This window comes from Eriocheir sinensis, chromosome 23 (genome assembly GCF_024679095.1).
Source record: "Eriocheir sinensis breed Jianghai 21 chromosome 23, ASM2467909v1, whole genome shotgun sequence".
Classification (NCBI taxonomy): domain Eukaryota; kingdom Metazoa; phylum Arthropoda; class Malacostraca; order Decapoda; family Varunidae; genus Eriocheir; species Eriocheir sinensis.
Genome location: NC_066531.1, coordinates 19,161,886 through 19,187,607, shown reverse-complemented (window position 1 = coordinate 19,187,607; position 25,722 = coordinate 19,161,886). Strand labels below are relative to the sequence as shown.

General features: G+C 45.4%; 2 protein-coding genes across 6 annotated transcripts in view; one reads left to right on the top strand and one right to left on the bottom strand.

Annotated features, from left to right (window-relative positions):
- LOC127002535 (uncharacterized) overlaps positions 1-19,915 on the bottom strand; it is a 67,745-nt gene extending 47,830 nt beyond the window's left edge. The window contains exons 1-2 of the mRNA XM_050868607.1: positions 19,676-19,915; positions 19,307-19,458 (exon numbers count right to left, since the gene is read on the bottom strand). Coding sequence (XP_050724564.1) covers positions 19,307-19,458; positions 19,676-19,876 — 353 coding nt within the window. The 5' untranslated portion in view covers positions 19,877-19,915. The remainder of the gene's footprint in view (positions 1-19,306; positions 19,459-19,675) is intronic.
- The window catches only part of LOC127002534 (demethylmenaquinone methyltransferase-like), a 213,657-nt gene that overhangs the window by 103,806 nt on the left and 84,129 nt on the right, over positions 1-25,722 (top strand). The gene's annotated exons all lie outside the window — the stretch shown is intronic.

Genomic DNA, 25,722 nt, shown 5'->3' with positions numbered 1-25,722 from the left:
TCCTTTACTTACACCCCTCTCTCTCCCCTCTTATCACCTCCCCCTTTACTCCTTACCTCCCCTCGATCCCCTCCTTTCCTCCCTTATTCCCTCTATCCTCCCTTTCACTCCATTCACTTCTTTCCTCTCCCTCTCCCCTCCCTTCTCTTCCATCTTCCTCCTCCCTACTTTCCTTTCTCTCCTCTCCTTTCTTTTCCTCATCTCCTCCCTTCCCAGTTCCAGCACCTCCTCCTCCCTTACATTCTCTCCTCTCCTCCCTTACTCTTTTTCTCAGTCACGTTGTTTTGTTTTGAGGTGAGCCGAGTACTGCCCCCCTGACCGTCCCACTTTGACCCGCTCTATTGTTATATATATCCATTATTTCTCATCTCCCTTCCTTCTGTTTCCTCTATTCTTCTTTCCTCTCTTTAATTCTTTCTGTACCCTTCTTTCCTTTCTCCTTTTTATTTTCTCTTCTTTCCTCTCTCTCTCTCCTCATATCACACTTCTGCATGTTTGCTATTGTACTATTATTATTATTATTATTATTATTATTATTATTATTATTAATACATCATCATTATTATCTTCGCTCTCTTCATATAGGAAGAAGTTAAAGAAAACTATTAAAACAAGAAGAAGAAAAAAACAACCTATAGCTGTGTGAGAAAAATGATTATAATTGGTTTCATGCACCAAATTAATGTTCCTTCCTTTACTGTTTTCTAGGACATCATGTTACGAGTCTTTATAATTTCTCCACTGCATGAATATTGCATTACATGTTTCTTGTGTTAATTGAAAATCACAACAGGTATGCAAAAGCTAACCACTCTGTGGCAGGAAGGGCTGTTGCAGCCAGGACACGACCCAATCTCGAGGGAAGAAGGAGTGGAGGGAGGAGGGGCGGGAGAGCAATTTATTATCTTCTTTATTCTTTTTTGTTCCATATTCCATAACAGAAGGTGTCGATCCAGTGCAGATGTAGTGGGTAACAGATGTGGAGTAAAGGACCTGTATGGAAACAGAAAATCAGAAGGGACAGACCTGATGGTTTGGACATGTAAAGAGAGCAGGGGAGGACATACAGTGCTGGGAGTTGTGGAGAGAATGCAAGATAGGGGTGTCCGGTGCAGAAGGGAAGCTGCATAGATGTGAAGAAGTAGAGGACCTGGAAACAGTTTCTTTTTTTTTTACATGTGACCCAAAGCGCCGGTGGTGGCTTTTTTTATTAGGGGCTCTGACAGGCCTGGGCCTGAGCCAAGTGGTAGCAGACAATTGTTTATAGTGGCGCACTATTATTGGCTCCGATGCTGCCCCTGGAGACTGTATTCTCCTGATTTCTACTCTGCATAGCTTCTTCTAGAGTCCGGGTTGGTGGATAGTCTTCAGGACAGCATGTGGGTAGTCTTAGGCCCCTCGGCGGTGACTGAAGAATCCCAGGTGAAGTTAGCGACGGATCTTTCTGAACCCTCATCATCAAGTGAACTCAAGGGAACATGGGGCCGGCATCAAGCCAATCCACTCCGCCACCCAACCTCATAAACATGTGAAACATGGAAATGCAGACAAACATAAAGCCTATTGCCTATTACGAGGTTGCTGTTGGCTTTGGTGATTTAATCTGCTTGGAGTAGCCACTTGGGGCCTGGGGAGATATTGAAAGCACCTCTGACATTGAGGAGCAGATGAAAATGACTTCGATGCTTGAGGAGCAGATGGAAAGCACCTCAATATTCATGTTTACTCCTGGGACGCAGCGAAGTGAAGGTCGACTTATATTTGAAGGAGTTGATAGTATTCAGCATTTACTACTTGGAAGGAAGATTGTTCCAGGACGGATGACCTGGTTTAGGCAAAGAAACCCCTTCCGATGGGAAAAAAGACCTCTGGATGGTTTGGACATATGAAGAGAGTGGCGGACGACTGTTCGAGGAAGGAAGTATGGAGAAGGGAGGGATGGGAGCGATTTTTTTTTTTTATTATTTTCGTTAATCTTTGATCTCTCGTTCCATCTCATCCTTCCACATGCTCACTGCCACATATACTTCACTACTCTGTTACTTAACTTAAATTGCTGATCATTTCACTTGAATTTCAGATTAAATAAGTTAACTTCCTCTGCATTGCGCCACGTAGGGCTACAGCAGACGCTTTTAAAATTAGGAACAGCAGACGCTTTTAAAATTAGGAACAGCAGACGCATTATAAATTAGGAACAGCAGACGCATTATACATTAGGAACAGTAGACGCATTTAAAATTAGGATGAGTAATCACTTAAATTAACTTGAGAAACAAACAAAGATTAACATGATTCTGAGGGGAAGTAGGCACCCGTTTATTATATATACACATGTCTGTACATCATCAAGACCCCAAGACCCAGACCAAGCATTCCTAAACGTATACTATAGTCGCAGCACACGAGTCTGAGGTCTTCGTTATCGTGTTCTGGCAACTTGCCATTACACATGCACACACACATACAGCTACATAATCAGCGACCTAATTTTTTTTTACAACAGAGGAGTGGCCGAAAGATAGAGAAGAGCTGTGTGGGTGGAGCACCCACACGTGCGATGCATACTCCATACGAGGGCGGACAAGGCCCTTGTATATGGATAGCAGCAGTGGGCAGAAGAACTGGAGGAGACGATACAGAACGCCCAGCCTCGAGGAAGCTGATTTAGTGAGAGAAGAGATAGAAGTTTCAGTTAAGATTTTGAGTTAAGGACAGACCGAGGATATTTAGTTCTGAAGAATTATAAGGTGACAGCTGAGTGTTGTTGAAGAATAGGGATAGGTGTTTGGAAGATTGTGTCGAGTTGAAGGTGGATAAATTGGGTTTTGAGGCATTGAAGGACACAAAACTCAAAGGTTCCTTAATCCCAATCGGAGATGATAGCAAGGTCTGAGGTTAAGGATTCTGCAGCCTCAGTCTTAACTAAAACACATTTTTACGACAATTTCAATAATATGATTAATACTGACAAATGTGCCCTATGCGTAGACTATCATATAACATCGTAGACGCCATGATGCCAGGTTGCCAGAGCACGATAATTCACACCTCAGTCTCGGGTGCCGCGACGAAAGCCAAGGCTGTTACACAGAGACAGCCTTGGCACAGCACCACTATAACTCCTCCTCTTCATCTCTCTCCTTTCCCTTCCCTCCTCTTCCTCCTCACTCAGGCTTAGTGATGCGGAAGACGAAGACGAGACCCTCCTTGTCACATAAATAGTTTGGGACGATGCGCCGCTCCACCTGAAGGAATTATGACCATCATTTCAAATACGTGACCTTCTCCCCCTGGCCAGCTCCTGACCATCTCCTTATACCAGAATGTCGTGACAGGCGCCCATACAGTGAACAGCCCCGCCAGACAGAAACCTTGATTAAAGTAAATGTTTTCTTGTACCAACGTTGCCAGATAGTTGTACTCAGCCTCTTATATATTTACCAACTTCCGACTTCAAATATGTCTCCTGGGGCTCAATAACTAGATTCATTTATATCTATCGTTAAAATAGTTAATTCCTGATGTTTCTTGGCAATAGTTAGGTGTCAAAAAACGGTAAATACTATGCTCTGAGTACGATAATCTGGCGACGGTGCTCCCTACCTTCTTCCACTTCCCGTCCGCCTCCAGCTGGTCCATGTAAGGCTCCAGCTTGTCCTTGTAGGAAGGCACGGTCTGTAGGAACTCATGGCGCATCACGATGATCACGAAGCCTCCTGGAGTGCCGGAGAGGAGGAAATCAGTTAAGCATTGGGGCATACGCTAGGGGGCGCGTCGTCTAGCCCACCCTAGGGAGACCGCCTCAAGGTTTACTCCAGGCAAATCTGAAGTCTCTATGTAGGCTCTTTCCCATCCTAAACGGCGCCTAAGTTCGCCTGTTTGAAAAGCCTCTCGTAAAAGTTGCTGGGATTACCATGAACTGTTTTGCGATCCTATAGTAGGAGTAGGTAGGAAGACCCATACCGAACGGGCGTGACCTACTCTCGGTGAGGATATATGGGAAGCGAGGAGGTGCTGAAGCCTCAAAGACCATGTCCTCACTAACCGTTTCCCTTTTGTCTCATCAACACCAGAGAGCAGTTCAGCATGGTCTCTAAAGAGAGTTCTTCTCTCTTTCTACACCACACTACATTCACACAACACACACACCTTTTCACAAAATTCAAAATTCAAAATGGCGAAAAATAACAATGCCTCAGGTCCCCGCCTGAGAGGACCATAAATTCCCCTTCTGGCTGCCGACTTGAGAGGTGTCCTGATAACTCCTTGAACCTCCTCCTTATCAATTTCTGCAACATTCGCGGTCTTCGTTCTAATTTTCATACTGTGGAACACCATCTCTCCTCCTCTAAACCTTATTTTCTCTTCCTCACCGAAACACAGGTTACTGAGGCTACTGACATAAACTTCTACTCTGTTCCCTCCTACTATCTCTATCCTAAATTTTAATCCTAAGCTGGATGTTGCGCCTACGTGCGCAACGACATCACTTGCTCTCGTGCCTACGACCTAGACTCTTCTGAATTTTCCACCATCTGGCTAAGACTTCATTGTCATTCTATTACTAAATACATCTGTGCTGTTTATCTCTCACCTAACTCTACTAACTATGTAAAATTCTTTGACTATTTGAATTCTAAAGTGGAGCACATCTTTACTCACTCCCCCTTCGCTGAAATCTCCATCATGGGTGATTTGAATGTTCACCACCAGCTTTGGCTCTCATCCTCTTTCACAGACCAGCCTGGTGAACAAGCCTACAACTTTGCTCTCCTCAACGACCTAGAGCAGTTGGTTCAGCACCCTACACGTATTCCCGACCGTTTTGGAGACAGGCCCAACATTCTAGACCTCTTCCTTACCTCTAATCCTTTTGCTTACTCTGTCAAACTGTTCTCTCCGTTGGGTTCATCCGACCATAACCTTATTTATGTTTCCTGTCCTATCGCTCCTGTACATCCTCTGGACCCACCGAAGAGGCGATGCTTCTGGCATTTTGCTTCAGCTCGGTGGGACGACCTTGTTATAGTAATTGCAGTATATCAATGGAAAAAAGAACACGACAGATAGATCACGCCACCTTGTAGGAATGTCAGCTGTCAGTGTTTACCATCTCAATTTGTATACAAAGCATTTCATCAAGCTTAGAGGTCACCTTGACATACGTGACCAATTGTAACTTCATTATTTTCCACTCTGTAACTCGTCACTCCTTCGAGAGAGCTCGCACGACACACACCTAGCGTCTCGTCTCTCTCACCCACGCTACGCTGTATCTTAGGTTAAGAATATATTTCTTCTAAGACAGCAAGAGTTTCCCTTCACGCCCGCAAGTCCCCGCAACCAAGCGTTCACCGGTGGCAGACGGTGTCCCAACGCGCCCGAGCCCTTCGCTACCTAGTTGTCCTACAAGAGCTCCAAGCCACAAGAACTCCCCAACAAATCCGGGGACAGGCGTAGAAAGAAGGAAGGAGTCAAAATCCCTGCTACAGGCCAACTACAGGCCTACGACTTCTACAAGCTCTCTACAGGCCAACAACCAGCCACTCCCAGCTCACTCCAAGCCCTCCGTGGTACGCAGAAGGAGGCACTCCCCGCAGAGCCCACAAGCAACACAGCGGCAACACCGCCGCTGCCGGGAGCATCGGCCCAAACCTCTTCCGGCAAACAGTCAACCAGGGCAAACGCGGACATCTCCCGGTGACTGCAAGCAGTACCCACCACCGTTACTACAAGGCGCCTTCTCAAGAGGTTACACACCCAGGTTGCCATATCTACAACCGCTGCCCCCACAACTCTCAAAATAACAAGAGCATCGCAGCCGTCCTACGTCTGGCAGCAGTGTTCCGGCGCCCGCCCTGCCACGCACCTGCCCGACTATATCGTCAGCAGTTTCCAGCAGCCATTACGGGGGTCAGTCTCCATGCCATCAGTCAACCTTCCACGCGCTCCTGCCGCGGCCAAGGTCTTCCAACGCAACTCCAAAGGCTCCAGGTACCCCATGAGCGACGACATCCTTCGTCACCAGCTCTACGTCAGCTGAATATTCTCGGTATTGTACCTGTTCCAAATATTTTCACAAGTGCAAACTCAGCAAAACTGCATCAGAGGCACGATTCTTTGATTTATGTGTATCTAACACTGTTAATCAGTCGTAATTGTGAGAGTAACGATCATTTGCATACGGTATTGATCCTTCTTGTTGTCTGTTAGCGGTAAAACTGTGATTTCCCTACTCTAATTCAAACTTCCTCAGTGTGCCCTTGCTCCGCTTTCTCTTCGCCGTTCGGGAGAAACCCGCACTTTAAGGGCATGCTCACCTATTTCGCCTCACCAAATAACGGCTGAGTTATTGGGTCATTATTTCATATAACTATAACATTATAACAGTACATTATAACCTGACATTATAACCTTAACTTTCTATTACGTCTAACGGCCACCTTGCTTACCATCCCTTCTTGTTTTTAGGGTGCAGCGCAAACTTTTAACTCAGACGCGTTACGTTAATATTTACAGCAATTAAAATATGCTCATATATTGTAACTGATTTAAGCCATAATATGAACAAAGACACTCTCGCTAAACTCGGTGACACCTTTAAACAGTTAACGAGTCCCTCAGGTAAGGAGGAAGTGGAACACGGTTCAGGCACCAATGATCTTAATGTTGTAAATTTACGTTCAGGTACTCAGTATTCCTCAATTCCAAACAGGGACCCTTCACCTCCGGGTTCTTCGGGATACTTAACCCCCACTCAACCGGCCACAATGCCTACCAATCCACCTCCCCCCCCCCCTCCACCGATTCGGGTCATTCCAACTCACGCCAGTTTTCGACAGTTCTCCGGCAGCGAGTCAGATTATTCGGCGACAGTTCCTAGATCTATGTGAGTCTGCCATCGTAAATTCCTCCATTACGGAAGATCATGATAAAATTGCATTCATTCGGTCCGAGTTACTACCAGGCTCTCGGGCACTAAATTTGATGCAGTCCTCAGCGTTTGCTTCGGTGGACATTGGAGTAAACTATGAGATTTTTAAAGGAATTTCATAAAAATCTTCGGAGGCGGGAGTAAAGCAAGCTTCGTTAGACAGATCACACACGGTTGAGCCCTCCAAAAGAAACCTCAACAAAAGCCGATTTGGGACGCCATGACTGAGGCAAATCAGCTGGCAGTTAATTGTGTCAAAGTCTAGAAGACGCGCAATGGCTCTCAGGGGCAGTATGCAAAAACACTAGTGAAGACAGTCTTCGAGTTGCTTTTTACTTATTTCATATTTCAGAAGAACCGCCGTTCTGCCCTTCCCTTGACCTTCAAACCGGGCGGGAAGTTGGTTGACTTCGTCTCAGAGTTAGAAGTCAGGTTCAAGAACACACTCACCATCAACCCCTCGCAACGGCAGCAGCATTGCAGGCACAAAGTAAGGCATCTCTCACCTGTAGTTTTTGCAAACGTTCAGGACATTCCGAGAATTCTTGCTTCGAAACGTAGGGACTCAACACACTCAAGACAGGGATCTGATAGGAGATCAGGAGGTTACAGGTGGCCATCACTCATCACACAGGAACCTAGGCCAAACCATCAGCGGAAGGCTGCCTTTTGCCATGTCCACGGGAATTGTTTTCATGATTCAGACAGTTGTTATGCAATACAAAAGGCCAGGAGGAACAGAAGAACAAGTCCTCGGCGGACAGTAAACCACTCCTCCTCTTCTCGAATAAAAGGCATGACTTTGTGACAGCCCCAAGGCGTACATCCAAGTATCCCATAAGGACGATACTAATTGGGAGCAACTTGACTCAGTCACTGCCGCCTTGGGACGGACAAGCATATTGCCTCCCTTGCAAAGGTGGGCATAATTTCCTCACCTTAGCGGTAGACACAGGTACAACAGTCGATGTAATCTCAGACTCCGCTTACAGGTCACTGACACGACAGGCGAGAGGAAATTGGCCGCTCAAGAGAACGACCTGAATGTGGTAGGCGTGACAGGCACCACTTTGGGAATCGCCAGGCGAGTACCACTAACAGTCAGCTTACATGAAAAGGTATGTTCCTTTCGAGATTTCTTTTATGTATCTAGCAGGTTTGCCTTACCTGTGGATGGGATCTTAGGATTAAACGCCATGAAAGACCTGCACATAACCATAAACCTGAAAGCAACGCGATCGTGTATCAAGGACGACGCATACAGGGATGGTAAATCCATCGCCTATGTCACCTGTAATCCCGCCCTCAGAGGGGAAAATGACCAACCCACCACAGACTCAGGGTCTCCCACCGCCCAAGTGTCACCTCTTACGGTCAAACCACGAAAACATTACAGACTTGGTGGCGGGCAGTAACGGCAGTCGTAGAAGGTCCTCAAGTAGTTCCGGATCGTGCTGCAAAACTTGTTAAAATCCGGTTACCTAACGCCCTCCAACGGGCAGTGATGTGTGTATCGACGGAGCACCACATACACCGGGTGACGGTGGGTAACTCTCGCGATAGTCAAAGAGGAGGTATTGCAGAGGCATTGGTAATAAACACGTCAGGATCCCTGTATCCTTAAAACACGGGTTAGATTATGCCTGTGTCTGTATGGGAAAAATGTAGCCCCGGAACCAGCTGCATACCCTTCAGCCCAAGTTTCAGGCATAACCTCGGCGTCTCAGGCTTCTCCCGAACAAGACACAACTAATTTAGGTGCATTCCTAAAAGTTGCACACAATTCCGAAATTAAGCCAACCTTAGTCCGGCTGCTGGAACATTATAGGGGGCGCTTGCTCTACCAGACGAGCCGCTTGGAGTTACGCAGTGTGCTGAACACAATCACATTGGTTAAAATCAATACCAATCCTGTATATATCAATGCATACAAGCTCCCCACAGTCAGAGGAAGTAGTGCAGCAACATATCTGATATGTTAGAACAAGGTGTCATCAAAGAATCGAACTCCCCGTGGAATTCACCCTTGTTTCTGGTTCCAAAGAAAGACGGTTCTTATCGTCCTGTGATTGATTTCCGGCGTGTGAACAACGCGACCGTGGATGATCATTTTCCGTTTCCCGTTCTTAGAGATCTTCTGATGTGTCTCGGTAGAGGAAATAAAGTCTTTACGAGTCTAGATCTGGTCAGTGGCTACTGGCAACTGCCTATGGCCCCGGAGTCCCGTGAAATAACGACTTTCAGCACGCCTCATGGACACTATGAGTGGACGATGATTCCGTTCGGGCTCAAAGCTCCTTGACCTTCAAAGGACAATGAACAGTATTTTTGGTGACTTGCTGGGCAACTATTTATGTGTATTTAGACGACATCATTATAGCAAGTAAAGACGTGCATGCACACATGGCAACACTAAAAGCAGTCCTACACAGACTTCAAGAGGTCGGATTAAAGCTCAAACTCACCAAATGTGAATTCTTAAAGCCTCGGATCAAGTTCTTGGGGCATGTCGTAGACGAATTCGGCATCCACACAGTGGACGACAAAATAAAGGCTATTGCCGAGTTCCCTCAGCCAACGTCTGCGGACAAGGTACGGTCTTTCTTGGGCGTCGCAGGTTATTACCGGCCTTTCATAATGGACTTCGCAGCACGCGCGAGTCCCCTAACCCATCTTTTAAAGAAAGACGTAATATTTCAGTGCCTCCCAGCTCAACAAACGAGTTTTGAGGATTTAAAGAAAGCGCTTACACAGGCTCCGGTCCTTGTCTTTCCGGATTTCAAGGACCCCTTTCAGCTTTGTACCGACGCTTCGGCTAGTGGACTAGGAGCCGCTCTGATGCAAACAGATAAGTCCGGCAAAAAGCATGTGATAGCGTTCGCCAGTCAGTACTTACAGCTCCGGAAAGAACTATTCTGTTACCCACCTAGAGGCTCTTGCCATTGTGTGGGCTCTGAAGCATTTTCGTGACATAGTGATGGGGTACAAAATTGTGGTGTATACGGACCACGCGACGATAACTGATCTTTTCAAGGGAATAAACCTACACGGTCGTCTGGCAAGATGGTTCTTAACAATCCAAGCATACAATCCGGAGATAAAATACATCACCGGGAAAACAAATGTGGTCGCAGATGCCTTAAACTCGGAATATTCCGATAGGCGCGATTACCACCCCAGAGGTCATCCACAACTTCACTTCACCTGAGCTACACACTGCTCAGCGAGACCACCCTGTGTGGAAGAGGTTAATTTACGCCCTCGAGTCGGGAGACGAATCAAACCTTCCTGAATTGCCAGTTCCCTTTTCACAATTCTTCCTATCAGAGGACAACCTCCTTTGTAGGTCATGGCCAACCAAACCGGTACCTATAGACCAACTAGTCATCCCAGACATATACGTCCCCGTGACGCTTAAGCTGGTCCATAACACACCCATTGCGGGTCACCCAGGAAGAGACAAGACGCTATCTGTCACCAGACGAAAATTCTACTGGCCCACATTACGGGTTGATGTAGAAAAACATGTCGCACATTGCGTCGTTTGTGCTAAGCACAAGGGGTCCGTCAAAGGGCCAGCACCTATGTTGCAATACCCAGTACCAGAGGCGCCATGGGATGTTGTTAATATAGACTTATTACAGCTCCCCCAGAGCCAACATGGTTCGCGCTACTTATTGGTATGCGTCGACCAGTTCTCTAGGTTTCTAGTTCTAGCGCCTCTCAAGGACAAGACAGCCACACGCGTGGCCCATGCCCTCGTGACTCACGTGTTGTGTCCACATTCGTCTCCTCTAATTCTTTAGAGTGACAATGGCACCGAGTTTAGGAACTCAGTATTGAGCGAAATATGCGCTCAGTTTAACATCACGCAATCCTTCATCACAGTTTACCACCCAGCTGCTAATGGGTTGGCGGAGAGAGCTAATAGGAATTCTGGGCATATTCCTCCTACTCACCCCCCCCCTCTGACTTCTTTATGCCCGTTATTAAGATTCTTCCAAATGAGGTTTTCTATGCCCTCTCAGGCCTCAACTCTCAGAAGGCTTATGGACCTGATGGAGTCTCCTATTGTCCTTAAAAACTATGCTTCCGTGCTGACACCCTGCCTGGTCAAACTCTTTCGTCTCTGCCTATCAATATCTACCTATCCTTCCTGCTGGAAGTATGCCTTTGTACAGCCTGTGCCTAAGAAGGGTGACCGTTCCAATCACACAAACTACCGCCCTATAGCTTTACTTTCATGTATATGTAAAGGTTTTGAATCAATCCTTAACCGGAAGATTCAAAAGCACCTTTCCACTTCCAACCTTCTATCTGATCGCCAGTATGGGTTCCGCAATGGACGTTCTACTGGCGATCTTCTTGCTCTCTTAACTGACTCTTGGTCATCCTCTTTTAGCCATTTCGGTGAAACTTTCTCAGTTGCGCTAGACATATCGAAAGCCTTCGATAGAGTCTGGCACAAGTCTTTGCTTTCTAAACTGCCCTCTTTCAGATTACATCCCTCTCTCTGTTCCTTTATCTCCAGTTTCCTTTCCGGCCGTTGTATCTCTGCGGTGGTAGACGGTCACTGTTCTTCCCCTAAACCTATCAACAGTTGTGTTCCACAGGGCTCTGTCCTATCAGCCACTCTCTTCTTGTTATTCATCAATGATCTTCTTTCAATAACAAACTGTCCTGTCCACTCATACGCCGACGACTCCACTCTGCATTATTCAACTTCTTTCAATAGAAGCCCATCCCAATAGGAAGTACACGACTCCAGACTGGAGCTGCAGAACCTTAACCTCACACCTTGCAATCATTTCCGATTGGGGTAGAAGAAACCTTGTGTCCTTCAATGCCTCAAAAACTCAATTTCCCCCCCTATCAACTCGACACAATCTTCCAAACACCTATCCGCTATTCTTCAACAACACTCAGCTGTCACCTTCTTCAACACTAAATATCCTCGGTCTATTCTTAACTCAAAATCTCAACTGGAAACTTCATATTTCCACTCTCGCTAAATCAGCTTCCTCGAGGTTGGGCGTTCTGTATCGTGTCCTCCATATACAGGGGCCTTGTCCGCCCTCGTATGGAGTATGCATTTCACGTGTGGGGGGGAGGGTGCTCCACTCACACAGCTTTTCTGGACAGCGTGAAGTCTAAGGCTCTTCGTCTCATCAGCTCTCCTCTTCCAACTGATAGTTTTCTACCTCTTAAATTCCGTCGCGATGTTGCCTCTCTTTTTATCTTCTATCGCTGTTTTCACGCTGACTGCTCTTCTGAACTTGCTAACTGAATGCCTCCGCGGCCCTGCTGCACACGACTTTCTACTTATGCTCATCCCTATACTGTCCAAACCCCTTGTGCAAGATTTAACCAGCATCTTCACTCTTTCATCCCTCACGCTGGTAAACTCTGGAACAATCTTCCTTCATCTGTATTTCCTCCTGCCTACGACTTGAACTCATTCAAGAGGAGGGTATCAGGACACCTCTCCTCCCGAAATTGACCTCTCTTTCGGCCACCTCTTTTGATTTTCTTTTTCTCAGGAGCAGCGAGTAGCGGGCTTTTTTTTTATATTATTGTTTTTTTGTGTGCCATTGAGCTGTCTCCTTTTTTGTAAAAACACTTTCACACTCACACTCACGCACGCACGCACGCACGCACGCACGCACGCACGCAGGCTCCTTACTCCTCACCGTTCTTTGCGACACTTGCACAATGTCGTCGAGGCCACTGTGTGAGATGTGACCTTCTCCCATACCATGAGGTGACCAACAGGTCGTATGTGTCTGAGAGAGAGCGAGAGAGAGAGAGAGAGAGAGAGAGAGAGATGTAAAAGAAAAATACGTATATTAATCTTTACATATGAAACAACAACAATAACAATAATTCCACTCACACAACTCTCCTGGACAGAGTGGAGTCTAAGGCTCTTCGTCTCATCAGTTCTCCTCCTCTTACTGACAACCTTCTACCTCTTAATTAAATTCCGCCGCTATGTTGCCTCTTTTTCTATCTTTTATCGATATCTTCATGATGACTGCTCTTCTGAACTTGCTAACTGCATGCCTCCCTCCCTCCCGCGGTCCCGCTGCACACGACTTTCTACTCATGCTCATCCCTATACTATCCAAACCCCTTATGCAAGAGGTAAACTCTGGAACAACATTCCTTCGTCTGTATTTCCCCCTGTCTATGACTTGACATATTTCAAGAAGTGTATCAAGACACCTCTCCTCTCGAAATTGACCTCTATTTTGGCTACTCTTTACTTTTATCTTTTATGGGAGCGGCGAGTAGCAGGCTTTTTTTTGTACTCTTCTTGTTGCCCTTGAACCGTGTCCTTTGACGTAAAAAAAAAAAACTACTAATACCTTTGGGCACGGTGGAGTGTCCGCTGCCGAAAAACTCCAGGAAGTCGTTGGTATAGATGCCAGTCTCCCGCTGCTTCATCATGCCCTCCGACGGGTCCACAGCGTCTATGTGCCTGTGGGAGTGGCTGTAGTAGTTGTAGTAGTAGTAGTAGTAGTAGAAGTTATAGCAGTAGTAGTAGTTGTTGGGAATCAGTAAATTTACCCTACCCAACAGTTAGGTCACTCGCAAAGTGAATAACACCCGTCAGACAATCCCAAACAAACAAGTGCTTACCAGCTATTAGGTGGTGAAGGTATCCAACAAGCAACTCCAGACAGCCGAACAAATAATAATCCTACCGGATCCGTGTAGTAAAATCTATCTGTCTCAAATAACTGCTGGGGGCACTTAGCTGAGAAGCGGGTTTCAAAAGATATTGTTGTCTCTGAAGTCTCGTTGCCGGGTGTAGTATCCCTCAGTCAGTTAATAGAAGGCACACTGCGTCCGAGTTAATGGGTGGGCTGCAGTGCCTTGGTCTTTACTTTGTGAAGGCCGGTGGTGGAGTGAGAGAAAACCAACCACGTGGGTCTGAAGCGATATTTTTTTATTTCTCTCGCCAGGTGGCGTGGCTTTCCTCTCTGTTTCCATAGGTTAAATTATCCTTGCTCTTTAATTTTAATTCAGCAAGAACAATAAGTTATTATTTCATGAAATGAAAAACTTAACTAGTGTTATTCCTTTCATTGTAAATGTGGTTAGTCTTCAGGCAGTGAATAAGTTAATTCTGTCTCGGTTTGGGAGCCGATGACCGAAGTATTCAAGTACCATCGAAGGCTTATTTGAGCTCGGACGATACTCATAGTTGGCTTGAACTCTCGGCCCGAGACTAGTTCCATAAGGGAAATAGTTAATTTGTCTAGTCCCCCGGTTAACTGGCCTAATTCCTAACATAGTATAGCCTATCGATTTTAACTTGAGCCCTTGGGCGCGACACAAGGATTACCTACGAGACCGCGCTGGTGCCACATCACTCCATTACCCTCCTCAGAGAGGGTGGCTATCTCTCTCTCTCTCTCTCTCTCTCTCTCTCTCTCTCTCTCTCTCTCTCTCTCTCTCTGCATGGCTGCGCAGGGCGCAAGAGTGAGATCTACTTCATTTGTCCATTGTGGCGTAACGTTGAATGGTGCGCCCTGGCGCCTGTTGCCAAGGTCCGTCAGGCGGCAAAGTTGCATGAGCCACGTTGCCAAGTGATATGGAAGGTTTACTGAGTCGTTGTCTTTCCCTCTAATCCCAGGTCGAGTGCCCCAGTCTGCGGGATCTGCGAGAGCAGTACCTCTCCCGGTGTCGTGATGTACATTAGGGTGGAGCGTTTTTTCAACTTTTTGAGAGTTGATGTTTGGATAGGTGGCAAAAAACGGGGACATACATAAGAATTACCCATGAAAAATTTTAAAACTCTGGTTCAATATCTTCAGGTTACCCCAAGCGATTGAATTTTGAAAAAAAGTGATAAAAAAGGGGTTCAGTAAATTTTTTAATGCACAATAAATATCCATTGCTGTGATTTTGGATGGCTTTTATTTTTAAAGAAAAATGTTTTTTATGCAACTTTTGTTCAATAAAAATTTCTGTATGAGGTCATCTTCAGGTTACCCTCTTCAAGTGAATTTTTGGAAAAAATAGAAAAAAGGAAAAAAAATAGCTTTTTTATTTACCTCTTTGGCGATTTATTTTCTACTATTTAGCTTTTGGATAGCCTTAAAATGAAAGAATACAGTATTTTCTAGCTTTTATATTCAATAATTTTTCCCCTGAAAAGCCATTTTCAGGTCGCCCCGGTGGCGTTTTTCCGAAGTCCAATACAGTACATGCATGCAGCCCTATCCTAACCTAACCTAACCCCAACCTTCTTCTTCTTAACCTAACCTAACCTAACCTAACCTAACCTAACCTAACCTCACCAAACCTAACCTAACCTAACCTAACCTAACCTAAAACCTAACCTAACCTAACCTAACCTAACCTAACCTAACCTAACCTAACCTATTGTGTTGTCAACACTGGTGCATGCATGTACTGTATTGGACTTCGGAATAGTGCGCCCCGGTGAGTTGAAATAAACTGCCATAGATAAAATTCTGTCGCTGACTAGCCGACCCCTAACGAGATCGGCTAGTCAGCGACCAATTTAAACACGCCATACACATTGCACAATGTTGACCCATCTGGCAACCCTGCACTGCCTGCAGTGAGGATACACCATTAGTAGAGCTACGGCTGTCATAGAGTGCGTCTGTTCTGTCACAGTTCTGCTGCGCTGCACTTGTTTCATATACTTGCATGCATTGCAAATGCATACAGTATAACGTCATGAGCAAAGCCACTGCTGTTTGCACTAGAAGTGCAGTACCCGAGTGTCCTATATTTGGCATTCCAATGGAGCATAATGGAAGAAACCTGCCAACCTTTTGTGATGCTATTAAACATTACTTGCTTCTAAGACATGAAAGTAAAATGGAGTTGAATGGCAAGGACCCCTCCTTCAAAGATATAAGTTCTAAAGTTGTGGATCATATTGTAAATGCTTGGGACAAAGCTTCAATTACAACAGTATATCGAAGGCGAATTGAAGCTGTATTCAAAAGTTTCTATGATAGTTATGGTAAAATATTAAAATCCTTCAGAAAGAATCAATGCACTAAAAACAAACTTGATCATTTTAAGTCTGGAGCAAACATCATAATAGATATATGTTCCTGCAAATGCAGAGATTTTAACAACTGTCATTGTGTGATGGACAAGAAAGTTCCAGCAATAGAGCGTGAGTTTTTGACAGATCAGAGAACGAGCAGAAAGATGATAATGGGAAGTGTGGATCGTCCAGTTACAGCAAAATTAAATAAAAGATTAACTCGCTCGTTGAAGGAAGAATCATTTGCATCAGAACCGTCAACAAGTGGACAAGTATGCTCTGAAATTATAACCGAATCCTGTTCTCATTCAGAAAGTGAGAGTACTACATCCTCTGCAGCATCAGACTATGAGCCCAGCAAAAGCACTATCAGAAGAATAATTAATCATAATAATCAACCATCACGTTTGCCAGTCGAAAATGTTGCCCTCATGTGTGATAAAATGGGTGTATCTGACAGAGCTGCTGCCGTTTTGGTTTTATCAGCTTTAGAAGAAGCCGGAGTCATGGATGAAACCAACAAAGATCATTATGTTATCGACAGACACAAAATTAGAAAAGGATCACAGTTATCTGAAGGAGCGACTGTACAGAAAAGCTTCAGAGTGTTTTCTTTGATGGAAGGAAGGACCTTACCAAAGCTAAGGAGTGTGATTCCGGTAAAACTTACATCACATTATATCAAAGAAGAGCATATTTCACTAATTGAAGAACCAAACTCTAATTTTCTTGGTCATATAACGCCACCATCAGGATCTGCAAGAGATATTGCATCAACCATTCTCAGTTTTTTCAAAGATAACGGAACTGATATGAGTGCAGTTGTTGCAGTGGGCTGCGACGGCACAGCCGTCAATACCGGATTCAAAGGGGGAGTAGTAAGACTTCTTGAGGAGAACATGAAGAAACCTCTTCAATGGATCGTATGTCTGCTACATTGCAATGAATTACCACTGAGGCACCTCAAATTATATAGATGGTAAAACCACTGGTCCTGCTTCCTTTAAAGGTCCGATTGGAAGTAAACTTAATGATTGTGAGAAGTTACCAATTGTTGAATTTGAGCAAATTCAAGGTGAAGAACTGGTTGTAACAACTTCCGATTTGAGCACAGATCAAAAGTATCTGCTGAAAATCTACACGGCTGTAACTTCAGGTCACTGCCCAGATGATGTTGCACGTCTCAATCCAGGAAAAATACACCATGCACGCTGGTTAACCACTGCCAATCGTATCCTACGGCTTTATGTGTCAGAAAATGAACCATCAAGTGAGCTTATGACCATAGTTAACTACATAATAAGAGTTTACATTCCAGTTTGGTTCTCAATAAAATGCAAACCCTCCATTTTTTATGGATCCATCCATTTTCATAAACTTGTAATTCTGTCCAGGTACATGGAGCCAAAGTACAGACAAATTATTGATAGCGTGATCAAGAATAACTGCTACTTTGGTCACCCTGAAAATGTTATCTTGGCCATGATTCATGATGACTCACCAACCATACGTGAACTTGGCCTCAGAAGAATCCTGAAAGCCAGATCTGCATTCTCTGAAGAACTTAGGCGGTTCTCATTTCCATCTCTCAACCTAAATGCATCTCATTACTACGAAATGGTTGATTGGCAGAATACCCCTGTAACAGAACCTCCTGCTACAAAGAAGATCCCAGACGAGGAGCTGCAACGCCTCATCATCACAAACAAGGAAAAACCCTCCTGCATCCCCTCATTCCCCTGCCACACGCAAGCAGTGGAGAGGGCGATAAAGCTTGTGACTGAGGCATCCTCTTCAGTGATAGGAGAAGAAAGAGATGGCTTCATTCGTGCCAAAATGGAAGGGAGGAAAAGGCTTCCTGCCTTTGAAACAAAAAAAGACTTCAAACTACAAAAGTAATATGTAATATGTAACTATAATAGTCTTACACTTCAATGGAAGGGCGGTTGGGAAGGGTAGGGCAGAGCTCGACGTATGGCCACTTCCTCGTGGTGAGTTCTGGATTATTTTCTTTTATATAACAAGTGGTTATATAAAAAAAAATAAACTGAGAGCCATACAGTTATGATCTGAATATAGCCAAAATTATAATATATTTTCACTGTATTTCAACTCACCGGGGCGAACTGAAAATGGCTTTTCAGAGAAAAATTATTGAATATAAAAGCTAGAAAATACTGTATTCTTTCATTTTAAGGCTATCCAAAAGCTAAATAGTAGAAAATAAATCGCCAAAGAGGTAAATAAAAAAGCTATTTTTTTCCTTTTTTTTCTATTTTTCTAAAATTTTACTTGAAGAGGGTAACCTGAAGATGACCTCGTACATAAATTTTTATTGAACAAAAGTTGCATAAAAACCATTTTTCTTTAAAATAAAAGTCATCCAAAATCACAGCAATGGATATTTATTGTACATTAAAAAAAAATTACTGAACCCCTTTTTTATCAATTTTTTTCAAAATTCAATCGCTTGGGGTAACCTGAAGATTTTGAACCAGAGTTTAAAAATTTTGCATGGGTAATTCTTATGTATGTCCCCGTTTTTTGCCACCTATCCAAACATCAACTCTCAAAAAGTTGAAAAAACGCTCCACCCTAATGTACATGGGAATTTTTCCCTTTCCCTAATGCTGGGTGAAAAGGCGTTCACCCCTGGACATGACGTCATGGGGTATCTGCAGGAGATGGGCATCCTCCCTCTCTTTTAGGGTCTCTTTATAGAAAGTTCTTTGTATTTCACTAATGCATTTTTAATAAACATTTTATTATATTTTAAACTAGTGCTATATCTGAATGGACCATTTCAAAACTATCTTCCTAATAACTTTTATCACCCTTAGATTATTTTAATTATTTGCCTTCCATTTTATTACTCCGGTGCCATATGACCAAGATGTTGCGGCGCCATGAAAGAAACTCTATATCAATCAATCAATCAATCCCTCTAATCCCAAGCCATTCATAACACCACGCAGTCGTATTATGAATGTATGTAAATTCCATAAATAGATAACGTACAGACTAACAGTGAGACAAAACGTCATGCGCAGGTCATCGCTAGATCTGTAAACAATGGGGGTTTCCCCGGGCCAAGTCACAGGGCTCAATTTTAAGTTAGAGTTGATGGACTATAGTAATGCCGCTCCTGCCCGCTCCCAGTTCCCACCCAGCGGCCCTGCCTTTACACAAGCTGCTGTAATTTCCAACACATCATCTTCATCTCTTGGCGTTGGACTCGTGTTGAGGCTGAGGCACTAGCAGGCATGAGGGAGTGGACTGGAGGATATTTAAGTATGGTGACCGGACAACCCCCTGTCTGCGGCACCCACCTGAAGCCTTCCCGGTGGAGTTCGCGGCCCACGCAGCCCGTCCCAGCGGCCACGTCCAGCACCCTGGCCTTAGCTCGCCGCTCCGGGGGTACCCAACGCAGCGCCTCCTCCAGCGTGATGGCGGGGCCACGGTACCCGCCTTTCCAGATCATCTAAGGGGACGGGAAGCGGGTGATTACAGGTGGGTACCCTGGGGCCACATCACTTCCTCCCAGACCTCAATGAGGAGTCGCCTGTTTAACGCAAAATCATTCCAGCGATACCCCATGATTCTGCGTAGGCACTTGGTACCGAAGGCATCTCTCTCTCTCTCTCTCTCTCTCTCTCTCTCTCTCTCTCTCTCTCTCTCTCTCTCTCTCTCTCTCTCACCATCTCCTCGTAGTTCTCGGACCACTCGTCGTAGCCGGCCGCCATCTCCTCCGGCGTGACCCCCGGCCTGTGGACTTTCGCGATCACCCTCATTGCCATGTCGCCCCGACTGCCGCCCTCAGACATTATCCTGCAGCAGGGAAGAGACAGAAGAATCACAGGCAGGGCATGACTACAGTACAGTACAATTCCTTTATACATCCTTTATATATTTACGAAGGTAGGTACGGTTTTCTAGCCCCGCGCCGCACTCCTCGCTGATTTGCCGGCTGGCTCTCAAGCTCCGCCCACCTCCATGGCAAGTGTGGCCCGCCTCTCTCTCTCTCTCTCTCTCTCTCTCTCTCTCTGGAATGGAATAGACTAAGCAATCACATAGTTAGTGCAGCGACGGTAGCTTGGTTTGAGTAGACTGGATAGCTACATGGACGAGGATGACAGGTGATAGTGAGGTGTGGGTGCAGTAAGGCTCTCCGGCTTATTGCACGGCCAGCTGAAGTTGCTCACTCACTCTCTCTCTCTCTCTCTCTCTCTCTCTCTCTCTCTCTCTCTCTCTCTCTCTCTCTCTCTCTCTCTCTCTCTCTCTCTCTCTCTCTCTGTGTGTGTGTGTATGTGTGAGAGAGAGACTCGTGATCAGGGTGTTATGAATGAACTACACACACACACACACACACAGACACACACACACACCCAGGCTTCACGGTCTGACAGGGCGGCAGTTTGAGCCCGCTCAGGCCGGATTCTTTCCGTTGACTAGGAGTGGTTACTATCCCCCCTTGAGCAAAGGGGATGGGGTGTGTGGTGTGTGAGGTCCTAACAGTACCCATAGATCGACGATAAAGAACACTTGCGCATGTCGGGAGGGTACCTGCTGCTGGCGATTACGAGACAAACGCGTGATCAGGTCGTGGTGTATTACACACACACACACACACACACACACACACACACACACACACACTTTACACGTGGCAATTCCTGGCCGGCAATACACCCGCGACGATCTAGCGGCTAGACCGGCTGGGTGCTCTCAGGAGAAAGTACCTTCACACGTGGGAGTAGCCGCCAGGAGCATCAAGACGTAAACTGCTAGTAAATGCAAGGCATGAATTCACCCCAGACACCCCAAAGGCTACTACCATATCTTAAAACCACAATGAGTTTGGTCCATCAGCCTAATATTGTAGAAATACTTTAAGTAAACGGTTTTATCATAAGTAGTATTGATTGATTGATTGATTGTTTACTGTTGCATTTAACAACAAAGGAGAAGGGAGGAACATGCCATCCCAACCCCAGGCATTACATAGTGTGATTATATAATACACGAAATAACCGTTCCTTATACCTCCTTCGATATATCGCTAAGAGATAAACATTTCCCAATGTTGCTGCCACTCTCTCAAAAGTTGTTTTGCGCAGCCTCTGCTTCTTGTAGAGCTTATCTTGTTGGTCCCACAAGTGTCGATGCTGTCTCACTTTCCTCAGCAATGCCACCTCGGCCTCCCGGCTCCAAATCTTGTTATCTGCATCTGTCATTTCTTGTTTTATTGGCGCCGACATGTTGTTTACCCGGACGCCAGTCGGCAATACAAGACGGACACGCTCAGCTGCAGAGAACTTGCCGCGAGAAGAGCTCCCAGACCCAGACCCATACCAAAAATGCTGCCGCCTGTATTGCCAGCCGCGAATTGCCAAGTGTAAAGCCGCCTTTAGAGGTGAGGTTCGTGATTTACATGAGAAGAGATCGCAAGAAGAGAAGAGGGAGTTTTTTTTGGAGAGTAATGGATATGAAAGTGAGAAAATAGTTCATAGGGTCGAGAGGAAGAAGGGAATAAAACTAACAGAAAAGAAGGAAGGGTGGAAAGTGACATATACGAATATTAATGGAATAGTTTCATCGTAGATATCATTAACGACTATTTGAGAGACAAAGAACCTGATATTGTGAGGCTGACGGAAACTAAGTTGTGACTCAATTGAGGTGGTGGGGATTGGAGAAGGTGCAAACAACATATGGAGGAGAGACAGAAAGATAAAACAGGGAGGAGGTGTGATGTTAATGGTTAAAAAAGGCATTAGGGTGGAGGTGGTAATTGAGGGTGAAGGCTTGATAGAGGTGTTGAGAGTGAAAATTGTGGGTGCTGAAGGAAGAAGGAGGCATTATGTAGTAGGGTATGTGCCCCCATGAACAAGCGTATGGGGTTGCGAGAATATAAACAAATGATACAAGAGACGGTGAGTTGCAAGGATGAAATATTGAGGGCGTGTGAGAGAATACTTATAATGGGTGATTTCAACTGCATGGAGGTGGAATGGGAGGATTGGGAGACGCAGGGAGCAGACGAGTCGTGGGGAGGAAGACTCCTGCAACTGGCAGTGGAACATGTGCTGACTCAGTGGATCAAGGAACATACCAGATTCGGGAAAGAAGGCGAGGCATCAAGACTAGACCTGGTATATATTTAGTAAGGCGCCGGAAATAATAGAAAATCTTAACGTAGATTGTCCAATAGCGAAGAGTGACCATGAGGTTGTGGAATTTGAAGTATCAGAAAAGAAAACGATTGACCGAAAAGAAAATCACAAAATTGGGAGAAGCAACTACTGTGACTTTGTTAGCATGAGAACCTTTTTTGAAAATGCAAATTGGAGTGGGCTGTACAAAGCCAAGAGTACACAGGATAAGTGGGAGGAGTTTTTAAAGCTATACAAGGAAGCCGAAAATAGATATGTCCCCAAGGTAACCAAAAAGGATGTTGGTAAAAAGGAGTGGTTTAACAAGAGATCCGAGATAATTAGAAAGAGAAAAGAGGAAGCTTGGATGGGTTGGAGGAGACGAAGAAGAATTAACTCGTGGAACGATTTCAGACAAGCAAGGAATGAATATACAAAGATTAGAAGATAAGAAAAAAGGAAATATGAAAAAGATATAATCGACAAGTGAAAAGACCTACCCAAACTATTTTATAGACGTGTGAACGGCAAATTAAAGAACAGAGAAAAAATCGATAAACTGAAAATGGATGAAACCACATATGAGGACCCAGCAAAGATGGCAGAGGTGATGAATAACAGCTTCCATAGAATTTTACAAAAGAAGAATTTGTACAACCCCCGGGCCAAGAAAAAGGAAGGGTTATGCAAGAGATTCAGTTAACGGTGCAGGAGGTCAAAGAAAGTTTGAACAAATTGGATGTAAGAAAGGCGACGGGGCCGGATGGAGTATCAGGGTGGATCTTGAAAGAATGTAGTGATCAACTTGCAGAGAACCTGCACTCCATAATGAGTGCCTCTCTGAGTGAAGAAAAGGTACCACAAGATTGGAAGAGAGCAAACATAGTACGGTACCGATGTTTAAGGGAGGCAAGAGAGCGGACCCATTAAATTACAGACCGGTATCACTCACTAGTGTGGTTGCGAAGGTATGTGAGAGACTGGTTAAAAACAGGTGGCCGGATTTCTTAGAAAGTGAGAAAATTATATCGGATGTCCATAGAGAGAGAGAGAGAGAGAGAGAGAGAGAGAGAGTGCACACGTTCACACGTGAATGCTGATGAAGGAGCGGAACATCAAAGTCTCGACTCTAGATAATACGCCTCGTCTTCTCTGGTGTTATTATTTTGTAGTGATATCTTGGTTTAACATGTGTTACATACACATGCTACATTTATTTTCACCTCTTAATTATGGATAAAGGCTCCTTACACTTCCTGAATAGCAGTGAACCTCTCCGCCACTCACAGCCGAACACGACGAACATCGTTTATTCACAACAACACTTGAGTAGCACTACTGCGACGTTGCCGGTTGGAGGGAAGGCTTACCATAGTGGGTACAGGAACTCATTTCCGCAAATGTACCAGGAACATCAACAGCTCTCTCCTCCTGAATTTTGCTAAATCCAGAAAGTTGATAATTGCGGGTTCCTGGTACCAGAGACCAGAGCTTTTTTTTTTTTTTACATTGCGGCCTATTGCGCCGGTAGGCTTCTTCCCGGTGGATCCTGATGGTCGGTCCAAGGCTTCTTTCCGGTGGGTCCTGATGGTCAGCCCAGCCCGTTCTGGCGCAGGCGAGTGTTTATAGTGGCGCCATCTTGCATTGGCTCATGCTGCCCTCCCAGAGCTCATCTTTGATCCTAGAATCTAGAGTCCGGGTTGATAGGTGGTCTTCTGGACAGCATGTGGGTAGTTTTAAGCCACTCGGCGGCGGCTGAAAAATCCCAGCCTGGTGGCACCGGGCGGCCATTGAACTCGCGTCCTCCTGAACACGGAGCCGTTACTCTGACGACTCAGCCACCGCTGGACTTGATATAGCGATGCCGGAGGTGTAGCTAAGGAGATCGACCACATTCTCGTAAATACTCGTTGGAGGATCCTTCAGAACTGCAGGGTTTACCGGAGTGCTGCGTTCTTTGCAACTGACCATAGGCTTGTTGTTGCAACAATCAAGCTTCATGTTAGGTCAAAAAGAATCTCGAGATGGAACACTACTGTGTTCCATCTCGAAAGGCTGAAGGACCTGGCATGTGCTCAGGAGTATGCAGTGACGGTCTCAAATCGGTTCGATGTGCTCAGCACCCTGGAAGACCCTGTAGAACTGTGGAATACCTTCAAACGTAAGACTCTGCAAGATGCCGAGGAGTGCACTGGAGAGCGCCCGAGATCTAGGAGTGCCTTTGCCTCGGTGGAGACGTTGGATAATATTGAGGAGAGTCGCGCTGCCAGACTTGCTGGGAAGCGGGACCAATACAGGGCTCTGTCGCGTAGGACTAGAGCTCTCCTGAGGAGAGACAAGGAGAGGTATGTCAGGAGTCTCGCTGAGGAAGTCGAGGGCCATTTAAATGCGAATGACCCCCGACCTGCTTATCGAGCCGTGAAGATGCTCCGCTCCAAGTCTCACTCTTATTAGGTGAGCACTATCCGAACAGCTGACGGCTGCCTCGTGTCTTACATGAATGGGCAGAGGGCACGTTGGGCTGAGAACTTTGAGCAGCTGTACATGGTGGACTCCCCACGTCGGCAGCTTCCAGTTGCTGGGTTACAAGTGGTGGATGCTGACCCACCCATTGACGAAAGTTCATCCTCTCTGGTTGAGGTCAAAGAGGCTGTGGCTAAGTTGAGGGGTGGGAAGGCACTTGGCATGCTGTCCGGATCTTCAATCAACCTTAACTTCAGCAACTTCGGTCAAGAGGAGCACCGGGAGGCAGCATGGGCCAAGCAAGTCATACATCACGCCAGCCACCATAAATAAAATTAGCTTGCGCCACTAGCAGGCTGGGGCCGTCTACAACGCCCCTCAAAAAACCCTACCGGCGCTACAGGCAGCAGAAAAAAGTGTAGCAAATCTGAGGCATTCCAGTAGAAAACAAGTTCGCGGTCCTCGGCCTGTGTTTCTGGAGTGACGGGAGGAAATGTTGTGGGCAGCCCGGGGTGGCGATACATCTCATCAATGTATTTTAGTCTATCCGATCCTGATCTGCGCATGCGCAGAACCCAATGTTTACTATCACAGAGTGTTGATATTAGTTTGTCCAGGCAAGATGGCGGCAATACAGCATGCTAGTTTTTATGAGAGAATGGCCAAATTCCAGGATGACATTCAAGGGTTATCACATTTATCACATTTACCGACATACAAGGGGTATAGGTTATCACATTTATTACATTTACCGACATACAAGGGGTATAGGTTATTACATTTATTACATTTACCGACATACAAGGGGTATAGGTTATCACATTTATCACATTTACCGACGTACAGGGGGTGCAGGTTATCTCACCAATCACATTTACCGACGTACAAGGGGTGCAGGTTATCTCACTTATCACATTTACCGACACAGGGGAAGGTGGGGCAAAACGGCACCCTTAAGGTTTCACTCCAGATTTTGCATTAATTTTGTAGTATATTCAGAGATAGCTGGTGTTTTTGCAATATTTATTCATCATTAAACAAAATAAACTCTCTTTGGAAGAACTACTTTGGATCCTTTACTCATGAATTAAAAAAATAAAATAGCCACAAGTGGACCATTTTGTACTACG